Source organism: Macaca nemestrina, chromosome 15, assembly GCF_043159975.1.
Source record: "Macaca nemestrina isolate mMacNem1 chromosome 15, mMacNem.hap1, whole genome shotgun sequence".
Classification (NCBI taxonomy): Eukaryota; Metazoa; Chordata; class Mammalia; order Primates; family Cercopithecidae; genus Macaca; species Macaca nemestrina.
In genome coordinates, this window is record NC_092139.1 from 1,756,935 (window position 1) to 1,771,327 (window position 14,393).

At 56.1% G+C, this 14,393-nt stretch overlaps 1 protein-coding gene across 2 annotated transcripts; it reads left to right on the forward strand.

The window, feature by feature from the left end:
• The first annotated feature begins 260 nt into the window (after positions 1–260).
• On the forward strand, positions 261–6,495 carry LOC105470508 (basic helix-loop-helix family member e23). Of its 2 annotated transcripts, none has more exons than XM_011722582.3 (2): positions 261–2,149; positions 5,967–6,495. In XM_011722582.3, exon 1 carries the CDS (start codon positions 445–447, stop codon positions 1,168–1,170), a length of 726 nt encoding a protein of 241 aa, XP_011720884.2. In that variant the 5' UTR covers positions 261–444; the 3' UTR covers positions 1,171–2,149; positions 5,967–6,495. The 2 variants fall into 2 exon arrangements, with proteins under 2 accessions (XP_011720884.2, XP_011720885.2); XM_011722583.3 differs by having other exon boundaries at positions 261–1,829.
• Positions 6,496–14,393: the final 7,898 nt, after the last annotated feature.

The following is a 14,393-nucleotide window of genomic DNA, read 5'->3' on the forward strand; positions in this document are numbered from 1 at the left end:
GACGCGTGCGTTTGGTGCGGAATCCCCAGGGCGGCCGGAGGTGGCAGCCGGGGCGTGGAGAAGCAAGTAGGAACGCTCCAGGACCCCGCCGCCCCGCGCCGCCCCTCTCCAGAGCCTCTACCCCCGGCCTATCAGCCTGCAGCGCTGGTGGAGCCCAGCTCCGGGAAGAGGCGCTCACCCGGTCCCCCCTGATTGGACAGCAGCGAAGTCCCACCGGGCGCCTCCGCGGCTTAAAACCGAAACGGGGGCGAGTGGGCGGTAGAGCCAGCCCCCTGCGCACCGCGGCTGGGAGGCAGAGGAGGTGGGAGAGAAGGAAGAGGCGGAGGAGGCAGCGGGCTCCGAGGCTCTGGGACTCGCAGGCAGGCCGGACCGACGCGCAGAGCCGGGAGCCGCATCGCAGCTGCAGCGGCGGGCTCGGGCGGGCCTCGGGGGTGGTTCACCCGCATGAGCATCCGCCCACCCGGCGAGCCTCCGAGCCCAGGCGGCGCGGCCATGGCCGAGCTCAAGTCGCTGTCGGGGGACGCGTACCTGGCACTGAGCCACGGCTACGCGGCGGCAGCTGCGGGTCTCGCCTACGGGGCGACGCGAGGTCCCGAAGCGGCCCGCGGCTACGGCGCTCCGGGCCCGGGCGGCGATCTACCAGCGGCGCCCGCACCTGGCGCCCCAGCTCCGGCGGCGGAGAGCAGCGGCGAACAGAGCGGCGACGAGGACGACGGCTTCGAGCAGCGGCGGCGGCGGCGCGGGCCGGGGGGCGCTGGGGACGGGCGGCGGCGGCCGCGAGAGCAGCGGTCCCTGCGGCTCAGCATCAACGCTCGCGAGCGGCGGCGCATGCACGACCTAAACGACGCGCTGGACGGGCTGCGGGCAGTCATCCCCTATGCGCACAGCCCGTCGGTGCGCAAGCTCTCCAAGATCGCCACGCTGCTGCTCGCCAAGAACTACATCCTCATGCAGGCGCAGGCTCTGGACGAGATGCGGCGCCTGGTGGCCTTCCTCAACCAGGGCCAGGGCCTGGCTGCGCCCGTGGCCGCCGCGCCCTTGACGCCCTTCGGCCAGGCCACCGTGTGTCCCTTCTCGGCGGGCGCTGCGCTGGGGCCCTGCCCTGACAAGTGCGCCGCCTTCTCCGGGACGCCCTCCGCCCTTTGCAAACACTGTCACGAGAAGCCGTGACCGCGCGGGCCCGCGCCCCTCCCGCACGCGTCCTCCGATCTCCCCTGTGACTGTCGCTCTGCCCGGACAGGAAAGGCCTGGAGGGACCCTGCAGACAGGGAGGAGGCGGCCCGACCTCGCTTCCAGCCTGTGCGCGGCGAACAGTTTGGCGCAGCGGGAAGCGCCAAAGCCATCGGGACGCGTGATTGAACTCCGGAGCCGGACGCTGTGCTCTGCGCCCCGGAACTCGTGGCACCCACTGGGCATTGTCGGGACCCAGCAAGTCTAGGAACGGGGTGGGTACAGCATTCTTCGGGCACTGCCGTTCGCCCCTAAAAGAAGACCACCGCAGCGTCCCAGGGCCGCGGCGAGGACCGGCACTTGTCAGATTCCGGACAGGAGGTCCTGACCTGAGGCGCACGGAGGGTGGAGACTAAGCAAAGTCGGACTTAGTGGCTCGTGATCCTCTCGCCGTGGGCCTCGCGCTCCCGCTCCAGTCGGCCCTTCGTGCTAAACTGCAGGGCAGTGCTCTGTTCCCGAGGACGCGCGTGGCCGGCACCTCCCACCTCGGTGACTCCGCGACTCCGCAGCCCTGAGGAGAGCCCACGATGGCCGTTTGCAGAGGAGCTGGACCGCGGGCGCAGGAAGACCCCGGGCGAAGAGCTTTCGGCCTTTTCCAAGTAGGAGTTTGTTCTATTTATTTGGGAAGTGGACATCGGCGCTGGCTGCCTCGAAGTCTGCGGGATTTGTCCCCTAAACGTCCCCTGGCCTCCCGCACCGCCGCCGTCCCCTGCCCGGGACGTCCGCGCGGTGGAGTCGGATGGAGACCGCCTTGCGGGCCCTCTGCCTCGGAGGGCTGCGTGGAGGAGGGTCCTAACAGCCCGCGCCCTACTTAACCCTGGACGGTCAGGGGAGGGCCCCGTCGTCTAGCCCTGGTGTCCAGCAAAGCCCCCTCCCCATCGATCCCCTCGCGCTTCGGAGGGAGGAGGCCGGGCTACGGGTGAGTACGCTGCTGCGGGCCCCGCGCCCCCCGGATGCGAACGGAGATGCGCTGCGCAACTCCCAGCTCTGCCACCATCCGGGGTCCAGGGAGCCGGGCAGGGCGCCCCCGGGGACCCAGCTGTCCGCGCTTGTTTGCGGCCGCGCGCGCCGCAGTATCCGGCTTTATTAACCCAATTTCCTAGGCTGTCGGTAATGCCAAGGGGAGAGGGCCGGCGCCCTGCAACGCGCCTGTCTACAGCGTTTAACTTTAATTAATGCATTCCAGAAGGCCTTCTGTACTTGTAAAATGAAGTGTATGGTTAAGTCTTATTCATAAAGACATATGCCTAATACTGGTTTCTGCTAATTTCCACTTTTATTTCATTGTCTTTTTTTCCCCCCTCTAACGGACTAATATCAGTTTTGCACATTCGAAAAGCTGAGTGCCAGACAACGTTTTTCCCCTTTTAGATAAAGTGGGAAAGCTGGAAACTCAAATGTCATTCACTTCTAGGACATTTCAACGTGATCTTAAATAAATTACCTGCTTATCAGAATTCGAAACAGGGGTATTTATTCTGGTTAAAATCAGAGACATTGGTACGTCATTTATATTCAGAGTAAAGCATTTTATTTCCATTTATTTTATAAAAATAATATGGTTAAATTTTAATATCAAGTGAAATAGTGTTCATTTGTAGCTGAATTCACCATAATTTCATTTTTCAGAGAATTGTGTCCACTCTAAACCAGAGCCTGAAGAGTCTCTGAGATGCTAAAACTGATCCAAAAGCAACCACTTATTATAGCAAATATGTGAAATCATAAGGAAAAGGGCAGAGGAAAAAAAATCTCTCTTTCCCTCTTTGGGTGGAGAATAAGTTTATGAAAGAACCACTTCACTAATCAAAAATTATTCCGATAACTTAATTTAAATAAAAATTCAAGTTACATTTAAACTTTTCTGTACATGACAAAGCTGTTTTTCTACTGTTCTACAAAAGTCTGCATGCGTCTCACTTGGCCTGAGCAGAGAATAGTGTTTCAGAGAAGAATTAGCTCGCCTTCTCTGCAGTGGCTGCTCGTGAAGCCACCTGGGCTATCTCGGTGCCATTTGGCCTTTCTCAGGTTTGCCCAAGGATCTTCTCATTCCAAGACAGCCCTCCACAGCCCGTGTGCCCACAACTGGCACACAGCAAAATAGAACCCACGCGGGTGCCTGTGCAAGCCCATGGCTCCCGAGAAACGTGGGGGTCTGCTCGTCTTTTCTCTGACGGCTGTGCTCCTGCAGGTGTGTTGAGAATGGCTGGGGATCACCCAGAAAGAACTTCACCATCACCACCCACCAGGAGCCACCCTTCCCCCAACACTCAGGGAAGAATCGAACACGAAGGAGCTTTTCAAGACACTCACCCTGTTTTTGTTTTGTTTTGTTTTGTTTTTAAGACAGAGTTTCGCTCCATCACGGAGACTGGAGTGCAGTGGCACAATCTTGGCTTGGCTCACTGCAGCCTCTGCCTCCCAGGTTCACGTGATTCTCCTGCCTCAGCCTCCCTAGTAGGTGGGACTACAGATGTGTGCCACCACGCCTGGCTAATTTTTGTATTTTTTCGTAGAGATGGGGCTTCACCATGTTGGCCAGGCTGGTCTTGAACTCCTGACCTCAAGTGGTCTGCCTGCCTCGGCCTCCCAAGTAAGTGCTGGGATTATCGGCTGAGCCATCAGGTCTGGCTAAGATGCTTACCTTTAGATTCCTCCTAGTTGGAGATGTGCAGACCGTGGGAGGTGGAAGGCCACGTCCCCAGAACCGAGATGTTCACATATGCAGGCTGTGGAAGGTGGGAAGCCACGTCCCCAGAACCAAGGTGTTCACACCACCCCCGTGACCAGTGTTGCTGCACGTAGAGAATGTGGTCGTGTGTAGAATTTTACATTTTCAAGTGGCCATATTAAAAAAGGAAATAGAAGCAGGTGAAATTATTTTTATTGATAACTTAATACTTATCCCAACACATCCAAAATACAATGTCAGTGTGTCATCAGTATTTAAAATTATTCAATGTTTTACTTTCTTGGCACTAAGTCTTCAAGTTCCAGCATGCGTTTTGCCCTTAAAGCCCAGCTCTGTTCATACCAGCCATGTTTCAATGCGCTTCAGTGTTCAGTGATCACGTGTGGTTTGGCAGCCTCGGGTTTTGCAGCTCTCGGCTGTGAAAATGCCAAGCATACAAAGTGCTCCTTGCTTCTTTCTCTGTTTAATAATAACCGGGAAATGCCATGGACTCAGGGAGTCCATTCTAGAACTGGGCAAATAGGAAATGCCCCATCCTTATTTTTCTTCCAATCCTAATTCACCGAGCCTTTCTCCAAAGTACAGGCTGGGGCTGGGGCTGGGGCTGGGGCACGGGCCGGCGGCAGGAAAGGCAGAGGCTGTACCCACTGAGTCACTGGGTCCACACGCCCCTCCAGCCTCACACATGCCAACCACACCCAAGCCTAGGAAACAGGAGACAGCAGATTACAAGGCGAACTCCCCAAAGTCAGTCCACTGTGGTGACTGCCTCGGGTCCTCCAGCCCTGCCAAGGGGTTTGTCTGGGAGCCATGCTGCCTTCTTCCTCCTGTAGCCACAGAGTAAAGGTGTGGGCCCTGCTGGCTGCTGCTTGAGCGACTCACAGAATTTTTTTTTTTTTTTTTTTTGAGACGGAGTCTCACTCTGTTGCCCAGGCTGAACTGCAGTGGTGTGATCTCTGCTCACTGCAACCTCCGCCTCCTGGGTTCAAGCTATTCTTCTGCTTCACCTCCTGAGTAACTGAGATTATAGACGAGTGCCACCACACTTGGCTAATTTGTGTGTTTTTAGTAGAGGCGTCATTTTGCCATGTTGCCCAGGCTGGTCTTAAAGTCCTGACCTCAAGTGATCCACCTGCCTCAGCCTCCCAAAGTGCTGGGATTACAGGCATGAGCCACCGCACCTGGCCAAGACCCATTCTCTTGATGGCTTGGCCTCTCTTTGGAAAGGGGTCCTTTTGTGAAGCCTAGTTTGTGGAAGCTTGGGACAGGCTTCTCCGAGCCCAGTGGCTCTGTAAGAGTCCCTCGCTGGGGTCAGGAGACGCAGATTGCCTGACTAGGTCCCACTTGTGTCTTCATGCACTGATGGCCATGCCTGCTCCCTTGCTCCCCAAGGACTCTCTAGCTTGCTGGGTAAAAATAGAGGGCCCAGCAGGTTAAAAAACAAACAAGGGGTTCACAGGGCCTCTCCTTTTTTCATTTCTTAAAGAGACAGACGCTTCTCCTGCATTTCCGCACGTTTGGATGCCCCGTGGTCAGTATACCTCAGACAAGGCAGCCCTTAAAACGCAGTTTCCTGCCTGAAACCAAGGTGCCCTGGACTTTGCCACCTCCTGGGTGAGGCACCGTGGCCCTAGCACTTTTGGTTCCGATGGTGCCCAGTGTGTTACAAAGAGCTTTGCTTCCCCCAGTTAAGAAATTCACTCACCTGAAACTGCATCCCTGGTTTTCAGTAACAGGCAATTGGCCTCGTATCTCAGGGCAGAACTGCCCCAGCTCCAGCTCCACCCTAGGACCTGTCCGGTGCCACTGGGTCCATCCAGCCCACAGAAGTTCATGCACAGACCCTGGTCAACCAGGCACGCTGGCTTCCAACAGCTTCCTTTAGCTGATAATTTCATCCCAACGATGGGATTTTTTTTTCATGAGCGCAGCTGTCACTAGACTCGTTGGGGAACTTTGTTTTACCTTATGGTTAAGCCAATGACCAGCCGCCTGCTTTACAGACGCTTACGTTACCAAATGCGCGTGTCTGTTTCCCTTGCAGGAGGGGAACATGAGAAGAGGCACCTCTTCGTGAAGGACAAACACCGTTCTCCTGAAAGGATGGGTGAAATGCACAAACGGTCTCCAACCCCAAAGCCACTCTGGCTTCCCCATCGCTCTCCGAAGACCTCCTGTTGGAACCAGCCGCCAGAGGCTCCTCAACCCTGGTTAATCCAGCAGAGTGATTACAGCAATTTTCTAATGTGAATTTGCTTGTGATATGTTTTTAGTCTTTAATCGCTTTTGGCATCCCATTTGAAGAGATGGAAATAGAGGGATTTGTGATGTATTAAATTATTTCTCCAACAATTACCTCTTTGAACTCATAACCCTGGATACTGTGTTCCAATACTCCAACCAAAGTCTGTTTCGTAAAATTAGAAAGTTGATGTGCGTTTGCAAATTTAATCCCAAAGGGACAAAACCTGTGCTACCCCGAATGCAGAAGAGGTTCAAACAATTAGCAAAGTCACCTTTGATTCAACTGTTTTACTTGTTGTAAAAAGTGATTTATGCTGTATTATTTCCAATCTGACGTGCCTGAGGCACATTTACTCACATAAATGTATAAAAGCTGTTGTGTAGTAGCTGATTGGGAAGACAGTCAGAATTATCCTCGAAGTTAACATAAGAGGAGGAGCCCCTCTGAGGGGCATGGATGGAAGGGGGTCTCTGAGCCCACCAGTGTGCACTCTCCTGTCTCTGTCTTTCCCTGGTGTGTCTTTGCCCAGGCATCTGTGGGCATCCTCTGAGAGCCGCCCTCGCAGGCAAGCTGCCTCTGCGTGCGTTTCTGGGGGCCATGGTGGTCAGAAACAGCGCAGAGCGGCACACGGGCCTGCCAATGGTCTCTGTTGCCCTAGACACACATGGCCAGCACGCGTGCCTGCCCCACCTGGGACCCCAGGGAACGGGACCATGATCTTGGCTAAAGTGCGCCTCAGAGAATGTCTACACCTCTTCCTAGCCAGCCTCGTTTTGCCTCCAAGCTGGGTTTTGTCAAAAGTAATGAGCCCACAGTCAGTTGCTCCCCTGGGACCCCCTAATTCGCCCTGACGTGAGGCCAATCTCCCCATGCACGTGGGTGGCCCTTGCTGTCCTAATGAGGCCTCCACCAGTCCGGATCTGTGGCCGCAAACCCCGAGACACAGACAGGACCCACGGTGCTCTCTGATGGCCACAAGGCATCTGACAGGACGCATTTTTGTCGCCGTTGTCCAGAGCCTCTACGCGCTCTTGGCATCTGGAGCTGCTTCCGGCCCCCAGCACTTCCTGCTTTCCGACCACAGATAACACCAAATCTACCAAAGTTACAGGGTCAAACGGTCTCTGCGTTTCATGCACGGAAACAAAACCATCGTCCACAGCCAGCAGACTCCTGGGGCATTGCGTCCCGGTGGGTCCACGTAATGCAAACTGGTGGGAGACTCGTCGCAAGGGTGTTCCGTCCATGAACACACCCACAGCTTTAGGGACTGGGATTCCGAAACCCACTGACCATGAGCCAGTGAGTGCCAACAGGCCCAGGCTGCTGGTGGAAGAAACAGAGGGGAGAAACTCGTTCTCCAGACCCCACACTAACCAAGCCCCTGGGCAGAACCATCCCACCTGCCAGAGAGTGTCCCCATGGCCCTCAGCTGAGAAGTTGGTGAAGCCCTCGCTTTCATTTCAAGCACTACAGACAAACGGGAAGGTGTTCATTTCACATTCAGGAATCTGGGTTTCCAAAATAAGCATCTTCACCTACTGCCAGTAGGAGAAAAGCACGCCCCTGCTTTTACTCTGGATCCACCCTCAGGGTGGTGGCCTCAGCGGTGTGTCCAGAATGAGCAGATGCATCCAAAGCCATCTGCTCTCCTGCCCTCTACCTTAGCAGCTTCCAGAGCGCTAACAGAAGGAAAAGCATTGGGCTTGTTCTCCCCTGTTCCCCTCCCCTTCCCCTCCCGCCGCCTCCTCCTCCTTTCTCAATGTTCTCTGCAGAAGATGAGGTGCTTCTGCAGTGCACCCCCTCTTGTCTGAGTAGCTCTGCTCCCCTAACCATCAACCCATGCTTTTAAAAATATCCCAAATGTATAGTGAGTCTCAAGCCCCTGGTCACTGGTTTCATCTGGCTTGTGGGAGGCCTGGCGGGTCTGGAAAGAAAAGACTGGCTTTGGTGGGGCAACTGACCGCCTGTCGTCAGCCTAGTCTCGAGACAGGCAGACATCAGATGGGGCAAAAATTATCTCTGCCCAAGTGTGTTACCCAAACTTGTGTTTGTGTCTGTGTATGTGTGTCTGTGTGTGCTGTATGTGTGTGTCCATGTGGTGTGCCTGTGTGGACACGTGTGAATATATGATGTGTGTGTGCATGCGTCCATATGTGGTGTGCGTGTGTCTGCATATGGGTGGTGTGTGTGCGTGCATCTGGTGGTGTGCATATGTGTGCACGTGTGTGATGTGTGTGCATGCATGTGGTGGTGTGCACGTGTGTGCACGTGTGTGATGTGTGTGCATGCATGTGGTGGTGTGCACGTGTGTGCACGTGTGTGATGTGTGTGCATGCATGTGGTGGTGTGCACGTGTGTGCACGTGTGTGATGTGTGTGCGTGCATGTGGTGGTGTGCACGTGTGTGCACGTGTGTGATGTGTGTGCGTGCATGTGGTGGTGTGCACGTGTGTGCACGTGTGTGATGTGTGTGCATGCATGTGGTGGTGTGCACATGTGTGCACGTGTGTGATGTGTGTGCATGTATGTGGTGGTGTGCATGTGTGTGCACGTGTGTGATGTGTGTGCATGCATGTGGGGTGTGCATATGTGCGGTGTGTGCATGCATGTGGGGGGTGTGCATATGTGTGGTGTGTCTTCATGCATGTGCAGTGTGTGTGCATGCGTGAGGTGTGTGTGCATGTGTGAGGTGTGTGTGCATGCATGCAGGGTGTGTGTATGTGTGTGCGTATGTGTGGTGTGTGTGCATGCATGTGGGGGTGTGCATATGTGTGGTGTGTGCATGCATGGGGGGTGTGCATATGTGTGGGGATGTGTACTTGCAGGTGGGGTGTGTGTGCATATGTGTGGTATGTCTGCATGTATATGCAGTGTGTGTGCATGTGTGAGGTGTGTGTGCATGCATGAGGTGTGTGTGCATGCATGCAGGGTGTGTGTATGTGTGCACGTATGTGTGGTGTGTGTGCATGCATGAGGGAGTGTGCACATGTGTGTGGCATGTGTGCATACATGTGGGGGTGTGTATGCATGTGTGAGGTGTGTGCATGCATGTCGGGTGCTTTCATGTGTGTGCATGCATGTGGGGTGTGTGCACGTGCGTGCATATATAAGCATGTTTGTGGTGTGGTGTTGCATACAGCTCTCTTTCTGTGTGGGTTTCCAGCCCCCTCGCCTTCATCCTCTTACAGCACAACCCTGACCTGCCAGGACAGCCCTGCTGCCCCCACTTCCCTCCGCCCCCAGCCCGGAGAGATCTCTGGGGCCCTCCTTCCCTTTCTGTCGAGTTTGCCTTGTGTGTTTCACCGAGGTGAGATGGGAGCCACCATTCTAATTCCCAGGACACAGCCCTTTCAGTCTTAAAACCTGGAAAGCCCTGGCAAATAGAATGAGTTGGGTGCCCCAGAGGTCAGGTCCTGTAACCCTTTCTGGAAGGAGAAGAGAGAGTCAGAGCTTTGGAGGTTCCCGGGCTGTCCCCACCGATGAGTGTGCCCATCGAAGGGGTGAGCATAGAGAGGGAAGGGAAGATGGGAGCAGGCCAGTGTGTCCTCCTTGCCCAGCAGGAAGGCTGCGTGGCACCCAGGGCACACCCCACTCGCAGATGTCACAGCCAGAGGCACATGGAGCCTCCCTGAACCCAGACACAGAGGAGGGCGAGGAAAAGGGAGGATGGCGGCCTGTCCTCGGTGTGGGGGTCCTTCGGCCATGGCTCCCTTCAGGCTTTCTCCCCCCCGGAAGGGAAACTGGGGCGAACACCACAACCGGCCTCGGGTCACTCCAGGGCAGCTTTGCTATCAAACGAGTGTTTTTTTTAACATTTCCATTTTCAGAGCCTTTTGAAATGGAAGCTGTGGACTGGAGACAACAGGCCTGTGGGATTCCATTGACCATTTTTTCAGGAGAAACCTTAGGCTGGGAGAGAAGGTTACTCTTTCCAAAGCACCAAAGCTCAGATTTAAAACTTGACTGTCAGGCTGGGCGCGGTGGCTCACACCTGTAATCCCAACACTTTGGGAGGCCAAGGCAGACAGATCACCTGAGGTCAGGAGTTCAAGACCGGCCTGGCCAACATGGCAAAACCAGTCTCTACTGAAAATACAAGAAAAAAATTAGCCGGGCATGGTGTGCACCCATAGTCCCAGCTACTCTGGAGGCTGAGGCAGGAGAATCGCTTGAACTGGGAAGGCGGAGGTTGCAGTGAGCCGAGATCGTGGCCATTGCACTCCAGCCTGGGTGACAAAGCAAGACTTCATCTCAAAAAATATTAAAAATAAAATTAAACTTTACTGTCAGTCCCCGAGGCCACAGCTGTGCCCACTGCAGCATCGCCCCAAGACACACAGTGTAGAGATGTGGCCCGAGACCAAAGAGCATCTCGTGGCTGTGGCCTGGAGGAAATGGGGTGTCAGCCCGGGAGAACCGCCTGAGCCTCACACAGGGTGGGGTCACCTCTGCCTCATGGCTGTTCCGGAAGGTGGGCGAGAGCGTTCAGTGCAGACCGGAGGCGGAGGAAGGGCCGGTGCATGAGGTGGCAGCCACCTAGTCAGGATGGGAATGGCGGAATATGGCGAATATTGGCTCTGCAGAAAGGGATTAAGAACTAGGTTGGTGGGGCGGGGGTTCCATCCCCTGAGCCTCAGTCACTTCCTGGGTCCCAATATTTTACCCCTGGAAGCCTCCACCTGACCCGCCCTGCTCAGCCAGCAGCTGGGCCTCCTGGGCCATCAGATTTGACAAGAGGAAGAAGGGGGGCTTCCTGCAAGGGCCGGGAGTCCGAGGTGGGGCATGGGGGGGGTCGGCACCTTTCAGTGAGCATGGGTGTGGCAAGTCGGCTCTGATTTTCTGCTTAATGAGGCTTAAAAGGTAACTTTGAGGGGACATGGCTCCCCCAAACCTGCTGGTTATCAGTGAGGGACGCGTCTCCGGCACAGGTGGTGGTGATGCTGTGGCTAATTGATATTGTGTGGGAATGCAGCTGTGCGGACAGAGGAGGGGACGGGGACAGACGGACTCTCCAGGAGGCAGTGTCACTAAGCAGCCTCTATACAGCCTGCAGCAGCAAACTGTGTTGTGGAAAGAGGACGCTCCCCACACCTTGCCCCAATCATGTAGCTGAACAGGTGTTTCCAAAATAATTACAAATGAACAGACGCACTCAGAGGCTGGCGTGCTGGGGAGGGAGGGGCGTGTCCAGGGCCCTGCTGCTGTCCAGACACACTGCCTGGCAGGCTGAGGGTAAGGTCTCCACCTGGGCTCCAGCCTTGGCATTGTGCCCCTGTCCTTGGCAAACTCCATGCCAGGTGGCCGGCTGAGGGCTGCACCTGCAGGCTGGCCCTGGCTTCCCTCACCCGTCTGGCCACCTTCTCTGCTGGGGAATGACCGTCATTGAACTGCATCCTGAGGGTTAAGGGGGGATCTCCCCACTCCAGGCCCACATGAGCACTGCATCAGCGTCAGCTGCAGTCCCACAGACTCAGCAGCCTCCAACCGGACCAGAGTCACGCGGCTCCACGCGTATGGTCGTGATGCAGGCACCACAGCCCTTCACTAAAGAGCAGCAGCCGGAAGGGGCAGGTGCAGCAAGTTCTCGCTTGAAGAGTCTGCAGTGGAGGAAACGTGGGGCAGCTCCTCTGGGCGGCAGTGAATTCCCTCGAAGGCGATTGTTTTCTTTCTCCTGTTGTGGTGAAATATGCATCACCTGGAGCTCACCGTGGTAACCGTTTTTAAGTGTATGGTTCGGTGGCATGAAGGACACGCAGTGTGGCACAGCCAGCGTCACGCTCCATGTCCAGGACTTTGCTATGATTTGATCATTTGTCTTGTATATTGAGGTATAATTTATGTACAGTAGCATTCACCCTTCTGAGACACCACGGCCGCGTGGCCCCCACCAGTCGAGACAAAGAACACTGCATCACCCCAAAGGTCCTGCTGTGGCCCCAGTCCCAGCCCCTGGGATCCCTGGCTTGTGTTCTGTCCCGAGTTCTGCCTTTTCCAGAATGTCATATAAACGGAGTCACGGGACTGGGGCCTTCGAGTCTGTCTTCCTTCCCTCCCCGTGACCCGGACTGACAATCCGCGCTAACGTGGCTGCTCTGGGGAGTTGAGGAGCTGCAGGAGGTGCTTCCGTGAACCCCGGCGCGGCCAGGCCAGGAGTTGCTGTCATTCTTATTCTGCTGCCCCACTGGGGCTCTCACTGAAGCTCTGAAAGTCATATACTGCCTTGATTTTTGCAGGAGGAGCCCTGCATGAGCCTTTGTGACGTGAAAGAGACGTTTGGGGAATGAAGTGATTGGCCTGGCCTTAATCTTGCTGGAAAGATCCACGGACCTGCCTGCAGTTCTGGGCCACTGAGCACGGCACACGGAGAATCCACAGTGCGATGCGTGCTTGGCAGCCCTTCGGAAGCAGCCCAGCTGTCTCCCACATTTCCAGAAACACTTCTCCAGATTCCAGCCGCAGCGCAGCACACCGAGCGCCGGGTTGACGGGTGGAGACAGGCAAGGGGAGTGAGTTGGTCAGGCACGCACGGGCGAAGGGAAGGCTGCGTGGCGTGGAAAGGCCTGGGGTGCTGGGGGCTGAGGCCCTTGCAGGACTGACAGATTGAAACAGCAGCAATGGTCTGGAGGGGACGCCAGGGAGGCCCCTGTGAGCTCAGCCCCCAGGGCTGCTGCTAAGCTGCCTGTCACTTGGCATTAACCTGGAGACGTCCCCAGCCCTGACTGCAAACACTGCAGAATATAAACCAGTCACGAAACGGCTATGCGATCTTGCAATAAACCAGCAAATGAGAAAGGACCAGACTAGCAGCTCCTGATGTGGAACGGGCCCAGCCAGAGACACGTTTTACAGTTCTTTGTCTCTAGAAGGTGCGACACGGCGGGTGGGTTTTCCTACTCGGATCTTGTCTCAAATTTTTCTCTTGTATGTCTTGATGGACAGGCCTTTAATAGACCAAGCAGGTTTAGGGTGCTCCCACCAGGGGAAGTCACGATGTCAAGACATCAGCACCCCAAACGGAGCCTGGTGCATTGCTCCCAGTCACCTCCCAGGCCGGGCCCAGACACAGCGGGGCTGTCTCCACAAGCCCACATTCCTAATCCCCCTCTAGGCAGCTCAGTTATCTGTCGGGCACTGTGGGATGTTATGGATAAGCTCTGATTATATTTCCCCCGTAACACCCTAAGTCAATCTTCGCAATTTTCATTTTGCCGAGATTTAATGTAGATTGTGCCCTGTTGTTGACTCCCATTTTAATCCAAAATCGCTCATTAAATGGAGACCAGCAGGCGTCGGTGGGTGAGGCCTGTGGGCTGAGCCTTGGCCAAGAGAGACCAGAGCAAGTTCCAGATGGACAGAAGCAGCTGCCCTCGTTACGTGCTGGGCGCTAATCTGAAACGCTGACCCGCTTCTCTGCACATTATGGTTATTAAATGCAACCAAAATTCCAGGGATGACGTGGTCCCTGGATGCCTCTGGACCAGGAGCCTGCCTGGGGCTGCACTCCTGCCTCAGAACCTCAATGGGAGGAGGACAGGCAGGTCTGCACAGAAGCGGCTGTCCGGCCCCAGGGTCTGCTACAGGCAAAGGCCCCCGACTCGGTACCCACGGACAAAGCCCGCCTGGAAACTGCTGGGATTCCCTGCCCACCTGGCTGAACACCCCCAGCTGGGGTGCCAGATTCAGAAACAGTAATTAGGTCCCAAGTATTGCATGGGGCATATTTACCCTACAAATGTATTTATAGTCATCTGAAACTCGAAGTTAACTGGGGGCATCCCGTGTTCTTACTTGCTACATCTGGTCTCCCTCCCCTGCGTCCCAGCCTCCCCTGCTTCCAGCTTGTCCTGCTCCCAGCCTCCCCTGCTCCCAGCCTCCCCTGCCTCCCAGCGTCCCCTGCTCCCAGCCTCCCCTGCCTCCCAGCCTCCCCTGCTCCCAGCCTCCCCTGCTCCCAGCCTCCCCTGCCTCCCAGCCTCCCCTGCTCCCAGCCTCCCCTGCTCCCAGCCTCCCCTGCCTCCAACTTCTCCTGCTCCCAGCCTCCTCTGCTTCCAGCCTCCTCTGCTCCTAGCCTCCCCTGCTCCCAGCCTCTGCCTGCCTCCCAGCCTTCCCTGCATCCCAGCCTCCCCTGCTCCCAGCCTCCTCTGCTCCCAGCCTCCCCTGTCTCCCAGCCTCCCCTGCTCCCACCCTCTGCCTGCCTCCCAGCCTCCCCTGCTCCCAGCCTCCCCTG

Coding starts and splice junctions, on each gene's coding strand:
- LOC105470508 (XM_011722582.3), top strand. CDS start 445: ATGAGCATCCGCCCACCCGGCGAGCCTCCGAGCCCAGGCGGCGCGGCC.